The sequence below is a fragment of the Tubulanus polymorphus genome, chromosome 4 (genome assembly GCF_964204645.1).
Source record: "Tubulanus polymorphus chromosome 4, tnTubPoly1.2, whole genome shotgun sequence".
Taxonomy (NCBI): domain Eukaryota; kingdom Metazoa; phylum Nemertea; class Palaeonemertea; order Tubulaniformes; family Tubulanidae; genus Tubulanus; species Tubulanus polymorphus.
The window spans coordinates 25,028,281-25,054,098 of NC_134028.1; the positions used below are offsets into that span (position 1 = coordinate 25,028,281).

At 39.4% G+C, this 25,818-nt stretch overlaps 1 protein-coding gene across 1 annotated transcript in view; it reads right to left on the reverse strand.

Moving 5' to 3' along the window:
* Positions 1 to 25,467, reverse strand: part of LOC141903110 (uncharacterized) — a 31,096-nt gene extending 5,629 nt beyond the window's left edge. The window contains exons 1-45 of the mRNA XM_074791077.1: positions 24,926 to 25,467; positions 21,346 to 21,370; positions 21,081 to 21,162; positions 20,649 to 20,749; positions 20,211 to 20,465; positions 19,692 to 19,799; positions 19,282 to 19,394; positions 18,862 to 19,066; positions 18,173 to 18,418; positions 17,579 to 17,742; positions 17,010 to 17,217; positions 16,615 to 16,884; positions 16,020 to 16,220; positions 15,554 to 15,727; positions 14,998 to 15,180; positions 14,677 to 14,853; positions 14,322 to 14,441; positions 14,011 to 14,211; positions 13,332 to 13,517; positions 12,501 to 12,701; positions 11,923 to 12,123; positions 11,300 to 11,491; positions 10,908 to 11,144; positions 10,329 to 10,568; positions 9,767 to 9,967; positions 8,848 to 9,062; positions 8,369 to 8,654; positions 7,888 to 8,043; positions 7,632 to 7,772; positions 6,865 to 7,023; positions 6,662 to 6,754; positions 6,282 to 6,401; positions 5,669 to 5,798; positions 4,972 to 5,108; positions 4,613 to 4,831; positions 3,869 to 4,096; positions 3,246 to 3,379; positions 2,672 to 2,874; positions 2,378 to 2,502; positions 2,206 to 2,304; positions 1,849 to 1,989; positions 1,568 to 1,733; positions 1,016 to 1,237; positions 483 to 745; positions 38 to 178 (exon numbers count right to left, since the gene is read on the reverse strand). Of these exons, the coding sequence (XP_074647178.1) occupies positions 38 to 178; positions 483 to 745; positions 1,016 to 1,237; positions 1,568 to 1,733; positions 1,849 to 1,989; positions 2,206 to 2,304; positions 2,378 to 2,502; positions 2,672 to 2,874; positions 3,246 to 3,379; positions 3,869 to 4,096; positions 4,613 to 4,831; positions 4,972 to 5,108; positions 5,669 to 5,798; positions 6,282 to 6,401; positions 6,662 to 6,754; positions 6,865 to 7,023; positions 7,632 to 7,772; positions 7,888 to 8,043; positions 8,369 to 8,654; positions 8,848 to 9,062; positions 9,767 to 9,967; positions 10,329 to 10,568; positions 10,908 to 11,144; positions 11,300 to 11,491; positions 11,923 to 12,123; positions 12,501 to 12,701; positions 13,332 to 13,517; positions 14,011 to 14,211; positions 14,322 to 14,441; positions 14,677 to 14,853; positions 14,998 to 15,180; positions 15,554 to 15,727; positions 16,020 to 16,220; positions 16,615 to 16,884; positions 17,010 to 17,217; positions 17,579 to 17,742; positions 18,173 to 18,418; positions 18,862 to 19,066; positions 19,282 to 19,394; positions 19,692 to 19,799; positions 20,211 to 20,465; positions 20,649 to 20,749; positions 21,081 to 21,162; positions 21,346 to 21,370; positions 24,926 to 24,991 (7,735 nt within the window). The 5' untranslated portion in view covers positions 24,992 to 25,467. The remainder of the gene's footprint in view (positions 1 to 37; positions 179 to 482; positions 746 to 1,015; positions 1,238 to 1,567; positions 1,734 to 1,848; positions 1,990 to 2,205; positions 2,305 to 2,377; positions 2,503 to 2,671; positions 2,875 to 3,245; positions 3,380 to 3,868; positions 4,097 to 4,612; positions 4,832 to 4,971; positions 5,109 to 5,668; positions 5,799 to 6,281; positions 6,402 to 6,661; positions 6,755 to 6,864; positions 7,024 to 7,631; positions 7,773 to 7,887; positions 8,044 to 8,368; positions 8,655 to 8,847; positions 9,063 to 9,766; positions 9,968 to 10,328; positions 10,569 to 10,907; positions 11,145 to 11,299; positions 11,492 to 11,922; positions 12,124 to 12,500; positions 12,702 to 13,331; positions 13,518 to 14,010; positions 14,212 to 14,321; positions 14,442 to 14,676; positions 14,854 to 14,997; positions 15,181 to 15,553; positions 15,728 to 16,019; positions 16,221 to 16,614; positions 16,885 to 17,009; positions 17,218 to 17,578; positions 17,743 to 18,172; positions 18,419 to 18,861; positions 19,067 to 19,281; positions 19,395 to 19,691; positions 19,800 to 20,210; positions 20,466 to 20,648; positions 20,750 to 21,080; positions 21,163 to 21,345; positions 21,371 to 24,925) is intronic.
* Between the last annotated feature and the right edge of the window lie 351 nt (positions 25,468 to 25,818).

Sequence of the window (25,818 nt, forward strand, 5' to 3'; positions counted from 1 at the left end):
GGAAGTGTAATGATATCGGTACCCTGCTTTAACCTACCTGGTTGGAATGTCGAATTCAAAGTAGAATCTGATGGGACAGACGGCGTTGACCACGTGACTGAGTATTCTGCCGCGGTGTTTTGCGTTCCTATAGTCTTGTAGACGTTCGTCGGACACGTCAAAGGCGGCGGGACTTTATCTGTAAAAATCAATGAATGATTGATTGAATGATTCTATTTTTATAGAACACAATTACACGAAATACGTTAAAATGATGGGATCAAAACGATTATTATCAGTCTATTATCAGTCTATTACTAGAGACGCAAATGTCAGTTCTGATCATGGTTTCTAATGAAAAGTATTTTCGTTAAATCTTCGATATTTCGGATATTTGTGGTTTTTCACGTGTAATTGATTCAGCGCATCGCCGTATCCACTAATTTGAGGGAGATTCAATAATACCCTGATTAACGCATGCATTTCATACAGTACGTCGTTACCTGGTCCGTTGCAGTCTGTACCGGTATAACCGATCGGGCAGATATTCTTCAAATGCGTCGTGTTAGTATAAGCTGCATTTCCGTCGAGCCGGTAACCGCCCCAGTTTTGAACGAGATTGGCCGTCAAGGAGGGTACATCGGTATTCGGTACCGTAAGCTCCGTATTCCAGACCATCACCTGACTCAAGCAGCCCTGGAATCCGGACATTTTCTTAGTGACTAACGTCGACCTATCGATTTCACCTCCCAGAACTATGTAGCCGCTAGACGAAAAAATTTTAAAAGAAATTAAACATCAACATTTTGATTTGTTAATTGTTTTGTTAATTGTTTACAATATTTAAAGTAGCATCCTGAGCCACAAAATGGTTGCAATGAACTAACATTTTTCATAGCAAATTCCCAAACCCGCGTCATTAATTTCTTGGAGGGGTTTCTTGTGATATACATGGCAGAGCAATACACTCAACTACTGAACTAAAAGTAATGTTCGGAACGTAGCGATCGCGTAATTCATGATCGACAGTACTTACAAGTCAAACGAAACCACTGGTATCGTATTTTTATTCAAATTAGCCCCGGATATCGCTAAACGCAGGTTGCCGTTATTGATGCGGATTATGACTGAATTCCAGGTTCCTCTGTTCGTTCGTAAAACTCCGAGCGGAATCGTTTTATTTTGTACGACTACCGAATCGTGGTTCACAGTCAATATCTTCTTTCCGCCGAATAATCCTTTGTGAAAATCGTCTTTCCTGCAATTGACAGTTAAAAGACAGTTTGCGTGAAAAGTCGGGTTTATACGACGCATCGTATTAGTTGTGTACAACCCGTTCACTGCAAAGGGCGAGTTATCTCGTGTTTGTTAGGCTAGTAACACTGCCAACGGAAAGATGGCGTCTGCGTGCATGCAGTAACCATGACTTAGCACCGTCGTTAGCAAGTCGACTGTAGGATTGAGGTTCGGGGATTGAATCCTGGATCAGTTCGTTCCCACTTAAAACATTCTAAATTGATATGCTTTTACAAACTTCAGTGTTTCTAATCTTATGAAATTATAATCTTTTTTGATGATTTTTTGTTACCTCGAATTGTAAATCGTGAAGAACGTCCCGGTACCGCCTTTATAGAGGTATCTTACTTTGAGGTGTATCGTCATTTGAGAGCTGTTAATTCTGAACGGCATGAACTGTCGGGCAGATGTCGCCTTATCGGGTCCGTAGAAACATATGTCAAAATCGGGCTTCATATCTGCGTGTGGAGAACATTTTTTGTTAAGCCGTGGATTATTTTGGTGCATTGTCTTAAGGATTAATGGGGAAAAAATAAACAACACCTAAATACCAGTTTTCGTTTTTTCCCATACCTTTTGTACACATAGGTCCTGTCCTACTGGCTGGGCACAGGCAATAGACGTTCCACTTGTCGTAGATACATTCGGCTCCGACTGGGCAAGATCCCGTTCTACATTTAACACTAGTCTCATTACAAGAAACGCCCGTGAAACCTAAAAACGATAACAATCGGTAAAAATCGTATTCAGTTGTTGATTTAGCAAAACTTTATGAATTAACTAAAGCACTGGAAACAGGTCACTTGGTATTCAAAAGGCACGAAGCATTTAGAGAATCTGATTTTTAAAAACGCACTTTATCTCAAGTTGGCGCCCTGTTCCAAAAATCATTTATCTGCCCCGCTATCAATGTGCGCTATCACAACTCACCCGGGGGACACTGCTTCTTAGCCCAGCTTACGGTTGTATTATCCTTCAATGGGTTTATACCCGTGTCAATCCTGATATCGCAGTACTGTCCGTCATAACCTGAATATATCAAACATTATTTGTTTAATCGGTTAGTTATGAATTGTTAAGGTTACTATATCGTTATATTTACCTGTTTGGCAGTTAGTGCACTGTGGAGGTTTGCCCGTGCAATTACCACCGTGCACACAAGGGGATGCGACCTCGCAAATAGACGGCGGGGTCAAACACCTATCTCCATATGTATTTTTGTTACATCTGAAATTAAGAAAATTGATACAATAAATTTGAGACAGTCCGTAGAGAAATTGCCGCTGAACGCGTTGAGGGATGGATACAGTTGGCATGTGTTGGCGGCGCAAATTTAAATAGAACTTTATAGCGATGTTTGGCATTGAAATAAAATCCTGTACCACTCGGGACTTACATGCAAACCGTATCGTTGAAACCAGATACACACGTCGACTGATTCGGACATATTATTACGCTCGAGTTGAGGCACATGTCGACGGGTTTTTGACAGCGCAGACCCGTCCAGCCGGGTTTACAAATACATCTAAATCCGTTCACTTCGTCCTTACATATTCCTTCGTGATAACACGGTTTAGAAGCGCATTCGTCGATGTCGATCTATGAAAAAATACAGAATTTACTTGTGACGTAGAAGGTGTTTAGGAAGATAAAATATTGGTGGACAAGAAGTCGCACAATATATAAATTGCACAATATAGAAATAGACTTAAAGCAAATACTTAATCAGAACAACGTTTCGCCTATATTCTAATAGCCATCATCAGGGATACTATTAGAATAAAGCTTAAACTTTTAAATCTTTTCACATTGTCATTTTTTTCTTTTTTTTATATTTTTTCACTGTAAAAATCCTCGACTCTTCACATTTTTTCAATATAAAATTCAAAAATATTCATATTCATCGATATATCGATATACACACGAAATAACTCGAAAAACCTAAGTATGTTGTAAATGTCGTCACCTACCTCACATTTCTTGCCGGTATATCCCGGTTTACAATTACACATATAATCATTGATCAGACCCGTGCACGAATTCGTTCCTGTTGCATTGCACGGCTTCAACTTGCATTCGTCAAACGTTTCATTACAATATTTACCTTAAAAAGAACAGCAGATGTAAGAATCAGTTTCACAAAATATGACGAGTATGACCGGAACATGTAGGCCCATCTTTTTAATACGATGTCGCTACTGATGCTGGTTACCACGTGATTGAGCACATAACTACTTCCAAGATGGCTGACATTTATGAAAGCAACTGTATTATATTCGACTATTTTGTATTTCGGACTAATAGTCACTTTTATCAGCAAACTGGATTCATTGAACTTCCACATTTAGACAATTTTCTTTTTTTAAGTAAGAATGAGAATGAGTTTGAAAAGCCGCCGACCTCGGAATCTCAATTCGTCAACAAATCTATAACCAACTACAAGGAAAGCGAATGACCACGATTCCTCCTTATAATGTTTTTTATATATATAGTAAACGTCTAAAACGTCCAAGATCTCATCGCGTGCTATTCATTGTGGAACCTTAATTTAGTTACATTAAATGTTGAGTTCTGTATTCAAATCGAAACTTACCGATGAAACCGGGTTGGCACGTACAATTCACGTCGAGATATCCGTCGCTACAAGTAGAGTTATTCTGACACAGATTCAGTTTACACTCGTCGATGCTATGCTGACAGAATCTTCCCTCGAAATCCGGCGCGCATTGACAAGTATATTCCGTTGCGGACACCGATATACAAAAACCGTTGTTTTTGCACGTGTGGTTGCGACATGGGTTCAGTTCGATACAACTGTTGCCTGTGGATATTCGAAAGAAACGAAATTAGAAGAAAAAAACTGCAGTTTAATTTCTCTACGATACTAATTATTGAACCTGGATATATTTGATGAGATGATTTACATGTTTATACCAAGTTCGTATGCACAGAATGATACAGAGAAATAAAAAATTTGATTTTATGTGGGTTATTTTCTTACTACTTAATCGAAAATCTAATAAAAGTTTTTTTAAGGATTTTCTTAGTTCCTCTCTACCAATGTACCTAAGAGTTTACGTAGCATAAATGAAAAAAAAAATCACTTTTTTGAGAAAAATTCTTAGTTTTTTTCAAGTTCAGCAAATTCAAATATAATAAACATTGAACAAAATACGAGAAAACGCATTTTCTCGAGTAAGTGGACAAATTTGGACTCGAATTCCTTCTATACAAAGTCCAGCGACGCGTTCGAAGACCTTCCCCAGAATAAGTGTGTTAGTAATTACCGGGTATGTAATTGCTGGGAATTACGAGGACGCAGTAATTTGATAAATACCTGATGATTTAAATCCCTGGTCGCACAAACATTCCGTGGTCGAGTTTTGGTATATATCAATGCATGAACCAGCCGCCGAACAGTTCATACCCTTACACGGATCGGACCGGTTCTGACACCTATATCCAGTAAACCCTGGTTGACAGTCACATGTATAGTTATTTACGGATGGAGTTTTACACATACCGCCGTTAAAGCAGGGATTCGAAGCACATTCGTCTGTGAAAAAATAGAACTTTTTGAATTGTAGCGCGAGAAAATAAAATAATGGTTCAATGTAAATCGGTTATCTTGCCTCTAGCCGTACAGAAAATTCATTTTAGTATGGCCCGAATCAGCCACGATCTAAACATAGTTACCTATATCATGCTGGCAGTGACGACCAGTGAATCCATCAGGACACTGGCAAACATATCTTCCACCTTCCGTAGAATTGTTACATATTGCGCTGTTGTTGCAAGGATTTGGTGAACACACGTCGACAGCTCGATCGCAACTGAAACGACAAGGAATATGGCTTTACACTACCGCGGGTATAGATTCTTCAAAACAAGATGCTGCCCCTTAACCACGTCTGACATCAAAACGGTATTCAATTTTTGATAGAGGCTTTAAAAAGTGCACAAGACAATATAGATCCAGTCATTCGAAGTGAATTTAATGATGCCATATGGGCTTTTTGAGGCGGCCAGTTTTTAAAGGAGGGCATATCTTTCTTTATTTCATTAACTTTCTTATCTATCCACTTTATTTACACTCAAACCCATTACAGGTATTAGAGGGACAACACAAAATCTATCGATTTGATAACACGGTAGAAAAATGACGACTTTGATAGCACGATTAACTTTTTAAAATCAACAAACAGAAATTACAGAGTAACTAAGGGCTATTAACATATACAGAGAAATAGATTCAAATAAAATACGACAGTAAAAATATTAATATTCGGTGGACAAATGCAATTCTTTGATTAGTTTCTTACAAAATACTGCAAGATCTTTAGGGGATCGAGTAATAAGATCAATAAGGGTATTTCCACAAGTTTTTACTTACGTGTCTCCTCCTAGCGGTGGCTGGCAGAAACATTTGAAGCCACTGTCGAGATTCTGACACATCCCTCCGCTTTTACAAGTATCCGCAGCGCAGAAGATCGGCGGTTCTTCACACTGGTTTCCGGTGAATCCTGTATAACATCGATATCGAGTCAATGTTTGTTAATGTCTATGTACGTACATGTATCTTCGTGATTTTTTGCAGCATCACATGAACAGTTGATAGGTTCCTCCGTGAACCGGTGCAATACGGCTATTTGGCTATTTGAAAACACCTCTTGAACCATCGATGAACCAGCCCCCGAGGTAAAGTGCTTGACTTTAGACTAGATGTTCGATTATGTTTTTTGAAGTCCTACGTATGTTCTACAAAAATTACTGTAAGATACTCAAAATTCTACTTCATAATTATAAATCTAAGCCTTGATTATTAGTTCATTAAAAACGTTATTTCCTTGATGCCGAGTGCGTTTTTCGCGAGGAATTTTGCCGTTAGTTATATACACTATTAATACGACAGAGAGAGACTTGACCATGATTTACATTAGAGACGTCGCGTGCGTGGATGGCCTCATTACGTTGTCGCAACCTCGACTGTATAAAAAGACCGTTACCTTGTAGACAGTTACAGGTGTAATTATCAGATCCTTCACCTCCCGTACAGTTACCACCGTTATAACACGGGTTCGAGTCGCATTTACTGACGTTTTTCTGGCAAAATCGTCCGGCAAAACCTTCGAATAAAACACACATCGCGCCATTAATTTTTCTACCCGAAAATACCGATATGTTCCGCGAATTCGTCAAACTTGGTTCGACAACTTTTGTAGAGGGAAATCAGATATTTTCATTGTCTACGTTTAAATAGGATCACAATTATATACAAATTTAAAAGATTAAAATTCATTTATCGTGGTATGCTACGTTTATATTGATTAATTATACATACAATTGACGGTTGATATCAAACCTGTTCAATACATCCGCCACTTACCTGGTAAGCATGTACATATTGCGTCGTGAAGCGGGACGATACATCGGCCTCCATTTTCACAAGCTGTACTGTTGTTGTTACAGAGCCTGGCTTCTGCATTAATAAGGAATGAAATCACACAATATTTATATCCACGAATAAAGGTTGATTTCGAGGATACTGGTTCAAAGTTTAAAATGGTGGAAGCTCGATTGTTCGCTTACCTGCGTTGATACACCCTGAGCTGCCCGGGCCATCGGTCATATTTCCTTTATCGCACTCCAAACACGTCAAACTTCCGACTTGCGCGGAAAAATAGTTCTTCGGGCATTTAGCGCACAGTTGATAGCCGTTATAGGAGAATTCTCCAGCTGGACACGGATCTAAAAGTGTGTCATTGGAAAATAAGTTACGGAATTTCTACTTAACAGTTAATAGATACAATCCCGAGAATCTACGAACTAAAGCCATTCTCATCGTAATTTTATCGAATTATTTTTAAAGAATTATTTTGAAGATTTAACTCTGTATTGCTATATCTACCTGTACTTCATTATTCTTGAATTTTGAAAAGAATTCTTAATGTTCCAATCACCTTTGTAAAAAGGCCATGATAAATTTTACGTCCTGAAGACTTATGCCAAACTCCTATTCCGTTCCCGGCAGGTGTGGTGGGTTTGTAAGGGATACGCCGAATAGATACGAGATTGAGAGACCCCGCAAAGATAAAGTGACTAGCGTGGGCGAATCAAGAAATGAGTGCCAGGACCCGGACCATTACCCTCCTACTGAGGTTGTCCATTTTGCAGACAGTTAATCTGCAAACGCGACACTCAAACTAATCAACGAAATTGTGCATTGTTCAGAATTTCCTGATCAGGAGAATGGGGAGGTCAACTCGGTGCTCCCCTGCTCGTGACCTTAAGAAACACCCATCCCTTCCAATTTCCCTAGATCCGGCCCGACGAGATTTCTTTTGGAATATACTAACCGAGACATTTTCCAGTTCCGAGAGTCCTTTGATTTCCCTTGCATTGTGTACAACTACCATTCAAAAACACCGTATTTTCCGGGCACGGGAAACAAGGCGGTAGATTCGTTTGCGAATACATCGAATATTTGTCACAAGTATCTGAAATGAGAAAAATCTCATTCATTCGATTTGCTATCGCCTCATTTATCTTTGTTTCATTGATAATCGTGTTGCGTTGATTATGATGAATACACAAATTGAACTGAAATCGTACCTATGCAGTCGTCCCTCGACCGACTCATCGTGTAGTGAGTAGATTTACCCGCATCGCATAGTTTACATAACATCATTCCGCTACTATCCTGATAGGTTCCTTTACCGCATGGCAAACACGACCCGTTCGATAGGTACGTACCAGCCGGACAATTCACTGCATAGAAACAAATATAGACCTTTAAACTATGGAAAATGCGCTATACAGCGGGTGCGGGACTCATTTTGTTAGAAGATAAAATTGATTCAGTCTTTTTTTATTTTTATCTTGCTTTACGTCATTAGGATCTTGGTTCCCTACAACAAACCCTATTGGACTGAACCTTTTCAAGTAGAATGTCTTTCTCCAAAATATGTCCTAGGACGCTTCCACTTTCTTGAGTGTGGAACTATTTTTTATTATCTGCTATAGTTAAGACTATGGATAAGACTAATTTTGAAGTTCTTTTTGAATCGAAGTTTTTACAGATTATCAGTCTTACCGCAGTAATTTTGACTATTTTCGATGAAATGAATCTGGTTCGGATTACAAGGAATCGTAGAGTTGACAATCGCGTTCGTAACGTTGCTCAAGGCCGGACATCCGTCGACCTTGAGGGTCGATACGTTTTTGAAGTGGCGGTTCGTGTTGATGTCAAATTTCGTACTCGGATCGCTAGGCACGTGAAGACCCAAAATTATCTCCAGCAGCTCTTTACATTTGGCTTCATGTTTTTGGTTTCCAGTTTGGGATTTGATAGATAACCGAATAATTACGGATACCTTGTCCTACAATATAAAGCATTTACAAAATATGAAATACTGAACTTGACCATACATGCGCGCAAAAACTTAGCGATAAAGTAAAATTCTATTGAAAGGAGCCTCACTTGTAAGTAAAAAATCCCTAATTACGGAATGTATAAACTTGCTCGGTGGTGGAAAATAATGACCTTAAAGGTCCGGGTGTGGTTATACTTACGGTATAGGGTGACGGTCCCGGGTACACTAACTTGCCGCTGACCGAAACGGCTACTTTTCCCCAAATATTGCAATCCACGCTATGTTCGGCTGACTTTTTCTTGAAAAAGTCGTCCATGGCTGTTTGTAATTTAGGCATGCACGTTTGATTGAACGGTGTCGGAGTATTCAAGTATATCCACTCGTGATCGGAGACAATTCCAGCCAGATCCTTCACTGGAACGGAGAACGAATGAATTATTTTCATTAGTAAACGAAAAAAAAAACGTTCGATCATCGCAGTCTGGACAACTGGCGATGCGTTTTGAATACAAGCATAACTGATGATGATATCTAACGTGAAGATTTTGTGATGTTTGATACCAATTTGCGCTACTTCATTATTTTCACATGTTTTAACTCTACTAGGGACGGATTTCAACCGCGGTTACCATAGAACTGGGTCCTGATCGGAAGATATAACGCCACAGTTGGGCTAAAATAATCTTCAGAATTTCGATTAATGAACAATGAATTACGCACCCAACAAAATTAACCCCAATCAGTCGCTTGCCGGTTCAGACTGGTTAGAGGATTGTTTGAATGCACCAGAACCGAATTTATGTACTTCGATTTAAACAAAAAGTTCTGTAAATTCCAACGCTAGTCACACAAATACGTATACGTGTCATTCGATTTCAGATTTTAAAATCAAACCCTGCTTCGTTCCCGGCAGGTATGGAAGGTTTGTATAAGGCACTCAAAATAGAAAAAAAATCAAACCAAATCTTTCTAAAGAGAAACTGAGTAACCTGGTTCTCGGATCGACTGAGAACTGGAGTAAGTTTCGATGAGTTTAGATTAGTTACGAATAATTAACCCTGGGTCTGATTTAGAACTATGGTACCGGGTCCTAGTGATTTTCAATAATCCGTACTCACGTGAACAGTCGGGTACGACATCAGATGGAGTCCAGGATGACTGGTTATTCGAACACGTATATTGAAGACTGGTTTTATTTTCAGTGATGAACACGTGATTAGGATTACACGTCAGATTACACGTGTATCCAGTACCGAGTTTCGTACAGGTTTTATTGCCATTTATCGGAGTCCTCAGATAACGATCGTTGCACTTCTCCGCTGAAAGGTTAATAACAGAGTAGCTTTTTAATAATAACTTGAATGACGGATTTTCATCAGCCACATTTTCAGATTTCCAGGGCAAAAATGAGAAAAAGTATTTCTGACTCTACTACTGAATAAAATTTCTCATGGAAAAAGGGGAAAACTTGAAACACGAAATGATGGAAATGTGTATATTCAACAAACAGAATATGTATCATGTCTAAAATTATCTGTGATCAATCAGATTTATCTGCATTATTTTAATATTGTCGTTCATTAATTCATTGTCGACGTTATGAAGCAAGATTTATACATAGTATTCTTCAAGGCGTCAATAAATATCAAGTTATGTTGTTGTCATCACGGTTTTACTCACGGTAAGTGTAAACCTGGTAACGACACGAAGCGCTACCGACTGAATTCGCGGCTGTAGCCGTGATCGTCTGCACGTTGTAATATCCGTCGATCAACACGTCCTCCGGGCTGTACGTCACGTTACTATCCGACGATGCGTTAGCGGAGAATTCTCTCGACAAGCTTTCGTTAGACGGTGCTAGCGACGAGTACTTGTAATAAGACTTCGGACATTTGATCGTGGGCACAGTAGATACTTGTCCTGCAAAACGGTATAATTAAATCAGAGATGAAGAAGTGAATTTCTAGCGCGATTTTCGAAGATTCCGTATTTTTATAATTAAAAATAGATCCAGTTTCACAGTAGTTTTTACTCTACGGTAAAATTATTGGAAACAAATTCGTTTTGAAACAACTATGTGGGTGGGATTGGTGTATGGTGCTTTTTGCATTTTGGCAATAATGGGCACATTTTGATTCTATATTGTGAGAGGCACGGGAAACTAAAGTTTCCTTGGCTCTTGGCGCTCTTGGCTATAGCTAAGCTATGAATAACTCTTTTAATATTTTGGCAAATTGAGACAATATGAAATATACGTACGTTGCTTCACAGTAACAGAAACGCTGCAATTCGCTTTGTTATCGGCGAAGTCAGTCGCTGTGAACACTAGGGTCAGGTCAGAGCTGACTGTCGTCGAGTTTAAGATGAAACCGGGCGGGTAGATTTCGAGCGACTTTATTCCGGTGTTGTCGGTAGGGATTGGTTTTTCTATGTCGACCGTTTCGTACTGAAACACAGTTACCGAAGCCGGGCAAGTTATATTGGGCAACTGCGTATCTGAAATGACAATATCATTTATATGACAATATCAATTACGCCATGGTTGAGAATTGGTATCAAAATATTTCAATTTATCTTACTCCTGTTATTTCGCCATTAAGAAAATGTTATTTTTCCAGGCGTGGATAAACTCGTAAGTTTCATTGTTTTACCTATGCACGTTGGCGGCGATCCGGACCAATCGACGTCTGAACCAATCACAACGCACTTAATGCTGGACGGTCCATCGATCGTGTATCCATCGCGTTTACACGTGTAGGATACGTTGCTACCGATTTTATACCCGGAACTCGTAACTAGCTGTACGGTACCGGCCTCAGTTCCCGGATCTTTGCAATTAATGCCTATAAAAACAAACGTATGGAAATTAAAGACTGGTGAAAAATGGCTTGAAGCATCGAGTTTATTTCTTTTCGTTGTGAATTCAGTTCATATGTTTGATTTGAACAATTTAGAACGGGACCAGTTAAACAATCATGACAATCAAATCCAAAAGTGGCATCGAATTTAGTCCAAATCAGTCTTAAGTTGTTGGGTATGTAATGAAACTAAGTTGGTTTAATGACTAGTCTAAAGACAAACAGCGTCGGTCATCAACTTGGCAAACTGCTTAAGTTGATACTAAAACTACTGGCAAATGTTCGATTTCTGATTCTCAACTTGGTGAGTTCACTTTCATGACTCAATAAATTGTTCACAGTTCCAACGTTACCGAGTAATGTTGAGTTAGCAGAGTTTCAACATAGTATGCGTTCTATCACAAAGAATACCATACCTATGCATCGTAAACTGCCGAAGTCCCAGTTCCCATCCTGTCCACAGGAGACGGTATTGTTGCCGAGTATACTTGTGTTTCCACGCAACGTCATCAGATTTTCACAAGCGACATCAAACGTCGAGCCGTATAAAGTCGAATTGTAATCGAAAAGCTTTGCTCCTTCGACGTCAGTTTGTTCTGGCTTTCCGCAGTCAATTACTGAAACAATCAATCGAAGTATTCAGATTTTCATAACAACACATTTATCCAGGAATTTCGAGAAAAAAAAACTCAGATTCGAGTCCAGTATTTGGTATATTGGGCAATTAGATTTTTAGTGCCTTTACAGGAAGGCAGAGCTTCTTTCCAAATCAAAAAAGGATTTTCATCTCAATCTAAAAACTTTTGAAGCGTTAAGCTTTCACAATGCAACATATTGTATCTCAGAGATGTAAGGATTTCCTTGGGTATGACCCTAGTCCACTGTGCTAGCCTTGTCCAGGCCAGGACACAAAACGCCATTTTTGAGATAATATTCCTCCGTAATTGAGTAACACCCTGTATCTGGTATTCTTAATTACTCAGCCAAACCTTACCGGGACACGTCAAATTATTTCCCATCAGCTCGTACGTATTTCTTTTCGGATCGTAAAGACATCTGCGTTCTAGTTCGACTACATCGGGTCGGCCGTCAGTACAGTTATAGGTAACTGTCTCCGTGTAACCGACCGGGCTGGAAGTACTCGGGGTCGGTGGATACTTCAAACCAGACAGCAATACGGGATTACACTTGATAGCTAAATTAGAAAAAAATAGATCATAATTCAGTAGTCTATTGTCAATTGAACGTTGAACGACGAGGAAGGATTCTGACAATCGAGGATTTGCCAGGTGTCGCGCTAGTGTGCAGTAGGACAACAACCCTTGCGGCAATAGAGACAACTAACTTGCGTTAGGTGAAGATTCACCAGGTTGTGTGTTATCTAATCTAAGATGTGGGAAGTTGAACATCTGGGTCCAGTTCCACAGTTCTGAGTTAAGATTTGACCCTGAGTTAACTCATTGAAAATGAACTAATTTTAACTCAGAGTTAACTCTAACTCACAACTGTGGAACTGGGTCCTGGATCTTAGCTAATTGAAAATTCTTATATTACTATCGTATTTCCCTTTCTTTATGTACGCCACCTAGGGGCATAGCAAGTGGAATGGTGTTCCTCACTACACATGAGAGTGCCAATAGATGTAACGAAAGGACATTAATGATTAGTAATATATGAACATTTCGACTTTTACATTACAAGATGACGAGATATGATGAAAAATGAACCTTTCGCGTTTCTATATAAATATATTTGTTTACAAAATGTGTGTGGTGTGACATTGCATTTTTGATGCAAAAATTGAATAAGTGAATTTCGGCGTTACCTGTGCATGTCGGGGGCGATGAAGTCCAGGTGCCGTTCGAGTTGCATGTGATCGTCGATGCTCCTGATAGATTGAACCCGATGTCGCACATAAAATCGATAGCGTCTCCGAAGTGGAAGACTTTTCTCGTGGTCAGTGCTCGACCATTTGTGATCGTCAATACACCGCTATCATTGCACAACCTCTCTAAGAATAATCATATAAAAATAAGATGTAATCTATACAGAGCCGATGAAATGACTCTTGATTCGAATAGATATAATTATTTCTTTAGATTCAAACTCAGTTATTTTGAACTGGATTCCTGATCGTTGAAAAAAGAAATCATTGTCTGAATTTTCTCGGCCCAGTTTGAGAAGGTCATCACTATACCGTCTCTTCATATTCGTTTCATTGGCCTTTCTTACATAGCTTATCATAATATAATCACAATCACGTTGAAGTTATTGAAAATGAGCAGTTTGCTTTGAGGAAACTAATCATTAAGGCGTGGGTAGGTCAACTCGCTAATGTTTGCCAAGCGACGTGATCGTAATTTGTTGCAAACCAGCTCGTTGGTCGACAGCTGCGACGGCATGTGACTAGTCTCAGTCACGGTGAAAGTAGGTTGCGTAGGTCGCGTCACTAGTATTCGCAAGGCCAGTCAGCGCCCGCCTTGAGTTTCGTAATTTAAACTTACTGACGCAGGTGTGGTTAATGTGATACGTGTCGCCGGCTCTCAGACCAGTTTCCGAAGCGGGGATCACGAATCCACTCGTACCGTTCGAGTCGTACAGAACGTATCCATCCTTACAGCCGCAGGTATAACCACCCTGGGAGTTAGTGCATATTCCGTTCGATCTATCACAACGAATCATTCCGGCTTGACATTCGTTGATATCTAGCGAAGATGATTTCAATCAAGGATATGTTTTGATGGAAATTTCGAAAGATCTGATGAGATCTGGAATATCGGCATGTTTGAATTGCTGTATGAGACAATACGCTTACCTGTGCAGTTGCGCGAGCCGACAAGTTTGTAACCGGTCTTACAAGCGCACGTGTACGCACCGACAGTGTTCTCACATATCTGATCGCATCGTGCGCTTTGTTGCTTGCATTCGTTTACATCTAAATGAATATTTTAAATGTCGGAAATTATCCTCTATGAAAATGCAACCTGTACATTCATTTAGGTGAGGGGGGGGGGACACGGCCGAACTAACTTAACAGTTTAACAGATCGAACATCGGAAATGAACTAATGTTGATTTTTGATTCAAACTTTTTTTGTAAAACTGGCGAAGGGGGCCTTTCTCAATCCTGACCACCGCTGTAAATCGGTGAAAGCATTCGATTCGATTTACCTCCGCAAGTCGGTATTTGCGTCCAGGTCTGGTTACTCAGACAGGTAGCGTTAGTTTGGTTTGTTTTCAGTTCGTATCCGGTTTTGCAAACGATCTCGACGCTGTCTTCGTATTGGTATGATTGCGCTAGTGGTTTAACGGTAGCGTCTGGTACGTCCACTGGACCGCATAACTTCCCTATACATAGATATATAGCAAATGGTAAGAACTCGAAATGTTACAACTAGCGATCGTACTTTTTTGAAAAGAAATCTTTACGCCATTTTTTGAATCAAGTAATTCGAATTCAAATCCGTGGAACGGTTGAATCGTGGTACATACTTTGACAGGTAGGTGGCGCCGCGGACCAATTGCCATCCATGCGGCAGACGATTTTTACCGCGCCGTTACTCACTTCGTAACCGGGGTCGCATTCATATTCGACGACGTCACCAACTGCCGTGGCATTCGGGGATGTTTGGCGCACGTTTGGTGCCAAATGCGTCGGTGCTGAACATTTGTTTGCTTAAAAAGTTAGAATCGGTTTGGATAAGAACTCGCGTTCAATTTAGAACGAGAAAGCGGTAGATTCAAGACGTGGTGCCCGATTGCTAATCTACTCTCATGTTCTGGAGCTGTCATTTACTGACAATTGGTTGATACTTTTGCCATACGCTAGGATAATCGTTTTTACTTTGGTGAATGAGCTGTTTATAGAATAATTCCACGGAAATCGGGATTCGAACACATGTTGTCTTTGTTGACGCCCGGACCGATTATTGTGACGTATGGCAAAAAGCATCGACCCGAACTTAAATGAAGTTGAATATCTTCTGTCTCCGCATATCGTATAGCATGTACAAATCAGTATAGTTTTCGTCGAGAAACTGCGCCTTACCTTCGCAAGTTGGGGAAATCGACCACGTTTGGTTGTCTAGACATCGAATGACGTCACCACCACTGAGGCGGTAGCCGGCGTTACAGGCTATCGAAGCGTTTTTGCCGTAAACCGTTCCCGTGGAACTTTTCACGTAGCCGTTTTGTATAACACCTATTTCGCCGCAAGGTTTCGCTAAAAGAACGAACATGTTGTCGTATCAATCGAACCGTCTGTCCTCCTTTAACAACTTCCTTTCCCAATTTGCTCAATTAACGCGCCTTATGCCCTTGTTTGTAGACTTAATTTGCACCCGACAAAACTGAAATTCCAGGTCGTTTCCTTTATTGTAATCTTTGTAAATACTGGGGTTTATAATCAATCATTCGCGTCTAAGAAAACACATTCTACTATTGTCCCCTTTTCGATTGATGTGATTTGACCTTTTCCACTTTGGTTTTCGTTCTCGTATTCGATATTTACTTACGCTGACAAGATGGCGGCGAATTTTGGAAAGACCATATTCCACCGTAGAGACACGAGCCTTGAATCGTGCTCGTTTCGTTGTAACGAGTCGTAGCGAAATGGTAACCCGGCTTGCAGGTCACAGAAACTTCGAACCTGTACGGGTGTGGACCATCGTTCGGCTTAACAACCGTATTTTCGTTCAACGATAGCTTCGGGCAATCTGAAATGAAGCCATTATCTCTATGAATATATTTCAATCTTTAAAAGAAAAAAAAACTGGCTTAAAGATAGTCGTGTGGGTGAGTGGTAAGAGCATTCATCTTTGGTATTCCATGTGCCATGGGTTCGAACCCAATCCATGTTTTGTAGTACCCCGGTGCAAGACACTGGTCCTCAATGCCCCCAAAGCTAGGTGTACGTCGTTAGCGCTGAGTACTAGATTACTAATACGCTGTTAGGGATATACGTTCGGTGTACCAATCAACTTAGGGCATCTGAACTTCCCTTGAAGATATTTGTCATGTACAAGAACTACAAATTTCCAGGCTAATTGTACAAGAAGCACAATTAGACGTATTACTATAATACCAACTTTTAATAGAATAGAACCGAACCTGCTGAGCACAGAAACTCGGAGTAGGTCTGGTTGACAGCCGGCTGGTATCGCGTGGCTAAAACCGTCCGCCTCCAATCGGATAAAAGTTCGCACAATTGCGTAGCATCGTTAAAGTTTAACGCCAGACATTTCTGGAAGGCGCTGCAGCGATTCTGACAATCGGTCAAGTTGGCCACGGTAGAATTATCGAGGATTCCAGACGTCTTCAGGAACTGTCCACGTGCTATCATCCATCCTTTCGACTTGTTCGCCGGGCATTCTAAATCAACTGCAAGAAGAAAGAGTAACTGTTTTTGAAAGAGAGTTAAATCATTTTCTCAAGTAACGAAATCATGCAATTACACAATTCATTTTACGGCTTAATGTGTTCCAATAACACGCTACGATCTTTACATTGTTTATAGTGTAAGACGAATCCTCTTGTCTGGAAACTATTTTGTGAGGCGACCTTCAAACGAATAAAAGCGAATCGCCAGGTTGTCCTGAACAGCAACTTTCTGAGATTTCGCGACTGAAGTTTAACAATTCTTTTTGCCACGTCTGTTTTGCCGTCGAAAATCTCTAGGTAAGCGTGTGGTCCATCGACATCGGCATCAGCAACCTGCGAAAAAAATATGAAAACATAAGAAAATAGCGTGGTAAAAGTAATTAGTTGAGGAAACATCGATGGCTTCATGGGAGACACCTCACGAAGCGCGAAAAATGCGATCGCGAAAGTGCCTGGAAGTAACCATTCAAAAGAGTATCCTGATTTAATGACATTTGGGAATAGCTTTCTGAAACATAATGATACCATGACTTCTTCAATCATACAACGTCAGGTTGGAGATTCGTGTTGAATTAAATGGGGTAACCTTTCGAGGGATCTCAGAATCCCAATAGTAAGAAGTTATTAAAGTTCTCTTCAGCCGTGAAGGTTAAGTTAAATCTGATACCAATAAAAACCGATCATTTACACCCACCTCTAGATTGAGATACGCCTCGGGCGCATTTGCGACGATTGAGTAGCTGTAATAGTCAGCTACGATATTTCCAGGCGTAAAAAACGGATACATCGGTGAAGCTAAACTCGACCAAGAATCGGCAGCGACGATTGTCGTAGAAATTTGAAAAGGCCACGGAATCTCTGTGTCATTAAGAAAGATGAAGAAAAACGACATTGAATTTCTAAATAAACTCACGATTCATACATAATATAGAGTCCCACATCAAAGATAAAATGAGGTAAAAATGTTTCCTATATTCGATGTTTCAGCAATATCCTAAAAATAATCTCCAGGTATACTGATACGAAGTAATTCAGCATTCCTGAAGATGACGATAAGGGTATCGTCGAAGCTTATATTCTTGTTAGCATTTTTTATTTTACAAGGATTTGCAGATCAAGTGCAAATAAGTAAACTATAACAGAATATTCAGGGCATATTAGGGGCATTCGGTGTCTCTTTGTCTCTTTGAAATCCTTTGATTTCGCTTTTAGACTTTTTACGGAATTTGAGTTTCACGGCATACAATATCTCACTAAGTCCACGTGCGACACGCACGTCACTATCTACCTTTTGATCCAGACACTGAAGGACACGTCTTTCCGTAGTAAGAAGATCCGTCTTTCTTTACAACCGCTGTGAATTCGGCGATCGTGTAACAATATGAACCGGCGACGATGACGGCCACACAATCGAAACTATTAAGACACCCTGCACTGCAGCTGGCAGCGGTATAAGTGGCATTGAGTTGCGTTGACGTTGCATTCAAATTTTCTATCCCCACGTTATCTTTCTTTGACATTTTGCATTGGAGATCTGTGAATGTGAATGCATTCGGTGGAAGGTGGTAGATGAATAAAGTCTCACCCCGCAGAAAATTAACGAGATACATTTGTATAATGTAAACTTTCAGTCTATGAAAGTCAGACCTCAACGTTGTTTCGGTTGTTGATTGATCTGATGGCCATTATTACTAGGTATAGTGAGATGCCTTGATTAGTCAATAGCCGAAACGCCGTGGTCATCAGGAACACTATCCATCGTAGATTTACTGCTCGGGTCGTCTTATTTGTAACTATAGTTAGCACGGGTGGAAGTCAGTGTTAATTCAACTAATGGTGGAAGGTGTGGTTGATGTATGATATATGAGTATAGAATTGATGTTAACGAAAAGTATCATTTTAGATTGTCGCACTATTGTCCAGTTGCTTAATGAATGGCCTTATTCGGGGTATATATGAATATGTTAAGATACGTACTTTCAGACCAAGTTGCTTTGAAACCTTTTTTGTTGATCGTGTTATCGCTGTGAAATGATACGGTTATTTCGCCGAGTCCGGCGGGAAATGGGGTATTCGGAACGACGGAGGTCAGACTGGTCGTGACGCGTTCAGGAGCGCTGTTATTGCGTTTCGTGTACACGACGAGCCAGTCGATACCTGTTTCCATTTCGAAACGTTCGAACTGAAATGAGAGAAGTTTAACTGAAAGTGGTGCCGTTACTGCGGTTATTCAAGATCTACCAGGTTCGCTAATAGTCCGATATTCTTCCTCGATAGGGATGCGAACCTGATGGCGTCGCAAGACTCGGCCACGACTCAAAACCCTGCCTCTGATAAGGCCCATTAAAAAGACACTTCAGAATGGTTTTAGAATCAGATATTTATTGTATACAATACCTGAAGAAATATAGAGCCTGGAGATTTGATTTTCCAGCGGCAGTTTGTACCACTTTCATACGGATTCGGACTGGAGAATGTCGGCGTCGATACGTCATGGGTACAGATCGGAACTGAAAGGAAAAGAGAACCGTATCTCAAAATATTCTTCACTCCTGCAACGCTACTGCGGCAACGGAGGATTCCACTCGTGGCAAGCGAGGATCCACCAGGTTCGCTAGTTGTCTTCAACGCTCTCCAGGGGAATCATACCGAACAAGAATAGTCCATTTAATAGTTAGCGTTTGTATGATAACATTTGGATACGGTAGTTTAAAAGGATACTTAAAAATTGATTGGAAATTACGGAATTTCCACAACGCAAGACTGACTGCTAGTCATGCCATCTGGTGTCGGGGTTTGATACATACTTTTGCTTGTGCAGTTGATCGCCTCGTCACTCGCGTCTCCACAATCATCGAGGCCATCGCAAACCCACGATTGACTCAAGCATTTACCATTCTTACAGCGAAATTCACCTATAAATAAACAAAAGAAAATAAAGAAAATGCGTTTATTGCTTATTGAGATATTTCATTTTACGAAAATCGATCATAATCTAAATAGAATATATAAACGATCTCAAACCTAGTAACAAGTAAATAATCAGTAAATCGTCTCAGTAGGCCAGTTGGGTAAGACGTGAGGCTATCAGTGATAAGTGGAAAGTGAATTAATTTATAATTTATAATAATAATTTATAATTCCTCAGCCATAGAGGTACAATATAGATGAAACGCCCATGTACAGCGTTGACTCTAATTCACACCGTCCTGTGGAAATGGGTCGTGTGCGGTTGTTATCAAACGAAATCTTAGAAACAATTCCGTTTTTATTTTCTACGGATTCTAAGGTATCTATTTACAATTTTAGAATAAGAAGACACTTACCCGAAGAGCAAGCCTTAAGTTGGCAAACAGACGAGCGCGGATACGAGCACCTTTTCATTGCCAAAAGGAATGTATTCGCCGGGAAGAATCCCCATTGATGACTAGTTAATGATAACTGGACAACTGAACATTGAGTCGTATTCGACAGGTCGGGCTGACCTGAATCCCAGTGAAATTCATATACTGGTTTGGTTTGGGATTTTTTGTTGAATACGACGACTTCGCTGTTTTCTGCCAGTGCGATTCGATTCATTCCTTTAAATATAATCGTTTAGACTTCTGATGAACAATTTTCAATTAATCCGCTTTAAGCTTTATGTTGATGAATTCTACTCTATTTTAAATGCAACTTTCTTGAACATATTACCGGGTGCTATTAAAGGCAACCATTTGATATTTAATTTCTTTACCCTTTGGCTGGGATTTAAACAATCTTACCGATAAACATCTCACGGACACCAGAATTTATTTTTCGCCCTAATTGAGCAATATTTTGAATATCGTGAAAATCCGTTACTTCAGCAAGAATAGCACCATTTCTACAAACAAAATATGGGCTGTTTTATTTGCGAGCATCCACTTCAGCCCAAAGGGCCACCAAGCACTGTTCTTCGTGGAATTATTGCTCTAACCATCCAGTTCGACGGTTGTTTTTTTCAGGTTTGACTCAGAGTTAACTTATTGAAAATGAACTAATTTTATTTAACTCACAACCGTGGAACTGGGTCCTTATGGTTAACAAGAATTAACATTTGAGCAACTGGCCTTTGTTTAATTTAAGCTTGAAATAGTGCTTAAACATGATTAAGCTTAAACTGTTGTACTTATCGAAAATATTAAGTGGGACATTTTCGTGACTGGAATACTTACTGTTGACAATTCGAGTAAGCTTTAGACCACGACAGCTCCTGATTAACGTATCGCAGACACGCATCACCAAACAGTTCCCAACCTTCGAAAAAATGCGTTCAGATATTTAGAAACTTTCAAAGCACACACATACTAGGCATTTCATGGAGAGCTCTAGATTATCGAAGCAATGATTCTTCACATATATATGCTCGAAGAATTACGGCATGAAAAATAGGATTGAATTTTGAGGTTTTTTTGTCCGTATTCGAATATTCTGTCTTACCTGTCGGGCATTCTAAACGCACGACCTGAAAACACAAACCGCACGATCAATTATCATGAATAGCATTTGAATTCGAGAAATCTGTCACCCTGATAAAAGTTGCATATTTCATAATCATACATATATATATATCTACAATGTCATATCGAATGGTTCATAATATTTCATATCTTTAACTACATGAAATGCTTTACGTCGCAAACATGTCACTAGGTGTTAGTTTGCGAGTCCTGATGTCTACAAGTTGTCAGACACCTAGTTCTCACATCATACTCATGATTCTTATGTTGCCGACCGACTACCAAACTCTCTTTTTGGTAAATATTTTTTTCTTTTCAATGCAAATCATGATGTCGGCTCCGAGATCACTATCAAAAAAACATTTTGGAAATGGTGCAGCCATGCTCAGACAACTTTCCTAGTCGGACATTGATGGCGACCTTTCCAGGAATTCTGTGAAATATGTTCAAAATATTTTTTTTTATAGGTAATTCTGCAAACACTTGAATTTCCTTTTATTATTATGGTCTACTAGCTGTTAATCGTATTCCTGACTAAAGATTTGGTCCAGTAAAAATTAGTTACGGCGACCTACCCACTGTTAGAAGAATAACTAAAATAACTTTAAAATAACTAGAATAACTTTTTTTTCCATGAAAAGAAAAATCATTTTGGTGATTGCCCCACCCGAGAAACAGGATTTTTTTTTGGTTTGGCCTTATTTGAAGTAGAGCGCATGAAATCGTTTGTAGAAAACAATTACCAACACGCAAATAACCTAATTTTATATCTACTACGAGACATATCTGAGAGGAGTGTACAGTATGAATTTATCCATAATATAATAACATGAATTAATTGAAACTGCGATGATATATGGGGATCGATGAGGTTGTACTGGTAATGTTATCTCAATTACTATGGTTATTCTTCATTTACTACCTGACCACTTATTATGGATGATGATAATTTTTTTCTTTCGGTTGACAAGGGTAACTGTATTTGTGTTGTGTTATTGCCTGAACACTGCTCTGATGTCAGATGTTGCACGTTACTATCATTGTATCTCCAGATTACGTCACAAAGCTATTTCCAGTCAGTAATCGAAAGATCTTCGAAACAGAAATGCGTACTACTTGCTATCACCAACTGGACTTCGGGACGCTATAACTACACAACACGTCGCTAGTTTTGTTCGTCGCAGAATCAACCATGTTCAAATCATCATGTTCAAAGGCACCACGAACACGTGCTGGAAAATTGCATGACTAAATTCCGAGCATGATTAAAAACATACTCATTTATATGAAGCACATTCACAGCGTCGACGCGTGGCTTCAGTCGTTATTGTGAAAAAAGCGATTGAGTTGCAAACGGCTATTGATTTTTCGTATGCCTGAAAAATGATTCTATAAGCGCCAAATTGCTGCCTGTTCAGCGATGTTATTTATTTTCTATGTGTTACATTGAAATTACGCCCGCTGGGCCGTTTGATAACGTACGTAACCATAGTGACCTTTCTTTCTGAAGTTGATCCTTCATGGGTTTTTGTGTATAGGCAAATCAGATGTATGAATTGATATATAACATTTTCAATCATTCTGTAATCGAGAAGCAAATGAGCGACTTTTTGGAATATGATGGTTATTACCTATCGTAGGAGCGATTCACATGTATAATCTCATTATTTGGGGAATCAACGCAACTGTAACAATTTAGGATTCCACACATTAGCAAAGGTCCACCAGGTGTCACTAGTGTACGGTCAGAATATCGATTATTGTGCCAATCGAGGATTCCATACATGGCAATCGAGTGTCCACCCGGTTCGACAGTACGTAATTACTTTTGACACGATATGAGCCTGAGAATTCAGTGTTCAGACTTAATTGCAAAAAGGCTCATTTTGACAAAGACTGGCGCCATCTGGTGTGATAGCTGGTGTCGCGGGTCCCCGTTCTAGGAAGCCGATCCTACAGTTGAGAATTATGGGTTAAGACAAAGTTTACATTTTCTGTATTAACCTAGGCCGGTATCATAATCGAAACCTGACGACATAAACTAGCTCAGTCTTAGCAAAATTGTATGTATTTGTCAATAAGGTTCTGGCTCACTATCCAGTTAATTAGCGCAACTGCTCTGTCGTATATACTCGATGAGAATCGGTACTGATTAATTAGGGTTTTCTGAATTTCATCGAAAACCCTCTTGAAATTCTGTTGATTATTATTACTATTTATTTTCCGCCGATTTCGTCAAATGAAATTCATCTTCATTCAGATTCGGCAACTGACAGCTTCGAAACGAAATGTATAAATTGATACTGTAATAACGGTCTCTCTGAACCAACAGATTGCCTGAATGTACTTTCCATCCTATTTGAAACTTAAAATTACTTATTAGGTTACTGTAAAAAAAGAATTGAATTAAATTGTTAGACAACAAGCACCGGCGAAATAACAGTTTGTGACGTCATTTAGTAAGTAAATAAAGGAGGGCTCCGAGAATTTCCAAATCACGGGACTACTGGGGTTAGACCATTCAACCAAAATGAGGATTGCTCCGATAATATCCAAATCATCTCATTTTATTTTTCCATCGAATACCCGGTAATTAATTTTTCCTTTCGATCACATGCATCCAGAAAACCCGTTATCGCTGCTTTGCAGCTATATTTAACTTTGATCTCGATTTTCATTCTTCCATTGCAAAAAACTGGGGATTAAAGTTCATATAATTTGAAAAACTATCGACAAATTTCAAGTTTCCACCGTTGACATGGTATCGTACACTAGTGACTCCTGGCAGATTCTGGAGGAATATTGCTTGCCGCAGTAAGTACCCGATTCTATATATCAGCGCATAAAGACATTCTGCTATATCAAAATATTCCTTAGATATTACAGTCATTCAATACATGTACAAGTTAATCGTTATTGAGTTGTTTTTTTAATGGCCGGTGACAATACCTTGTATGACCGGTTTTACTCAGAACGGCTGAATTAAGAGTTTACGCCTTCACATACATATTAGTATAAAGGCCGTTTTATATAGAACTCCAGAATGAATGATTCATTTTCCATTTTGTTTCTATTTTTCGATCGTAAATTGCCAGTTCAACTTAACGATTATGGAAGGAAAATGATCACCAATTTCGACTTTATCTTTCATATTGCTATACTCAAAATAACCCTGATGCAGTGGGATGGGTGAGTGGGTGATAATGAAATTCAATATAAACACGTAGGTGAATAGGAAGTTCTGTCTACGAAATAATGAATGAATGAATGAATGAAGTTTATTTAGACACAAAAGGCCAGTACAGAGGTCAAGAGAATACAAATATATTCAAGGATTCATCCCAAGCCAAACAAGGCTGTACTCAGAGAGGGGATGAACCCTGAAAACTAATGAAAATGACAATAGATTATGATATATACATATAATAGTTCTGATAAATCAGATCCTTACAATATTGATGGTAATGATAATGATAAGAATACTAATAAAGTTAATGATGAAAATGATAATAAATGATGGCATTTTTTACCGATTGACTTAGGTATCTATAAGGCCCTACCTGTAAATTGCACAGTACGGCTTCACAAAATAAACATGACAGCCAGAGAAAATGTTTCGTTTCCATTATTTAGATTAATCCGTTTAGATGCCTTAGTACTTCTCTCAGATTCTGTGCGTCATAATTCAACGTAGCGTCGCTGCCGATGTGAGACAATTTTAGATTATTTACGAGAAAACAGTTTTATGAAATAGATTCATTCCACTGTTGTTGTTGTTGTTGTTGTTGTGGTTGCGGTTGTTGATAGTCCTCAGAATACCGTCGTAATTGGTTATCTTTCTACGAGTCGCGCGTCTTCGAACCGACGACTCCTTAATTATCGTCTAGTGTACGTGATAATGAATTTTAGAAAATGATAATGATAATCGAAATCCAGAATCAAAACACGAAAATAACACGAATTGACACCGCACAATAAACTAGTCCTGAACAGTCACAAGTCCACAATACGGGCGTGTAGGGTGCGGTAGGTACGTAGGGTGGGGTGCCGCGTGCGCGTATGTTAAGAAATTCAGGTCACCAGTGAAAACCATTGGACGACTCATCGATCACGGGCTGGCTACGCTTTATTGCACTGGTATAAATAAAGAATTCTCTCGATAGAGAAAAAACCTGTAGCTACACCGAATAGCACACGCATAATACGTTGAGCTTAAAACGTCGAATCAGGTTCATTTGCGAGGACAATGCATTTATTAATAAACCAGTATTCGTAGATATATTGCATACGTGTTTATATCTCGAGATTGAAAGACGTATATAATATAAAGGCACCGTCGCTGAAGAGAGATGCTACATAGAGAGCAATGTCCTATCACCATAGACGACAAAGACGACATTTCCTAACTTGGCGCTCGCAGTTATAGAGGATAGATGTAAACATTATTCCTTTT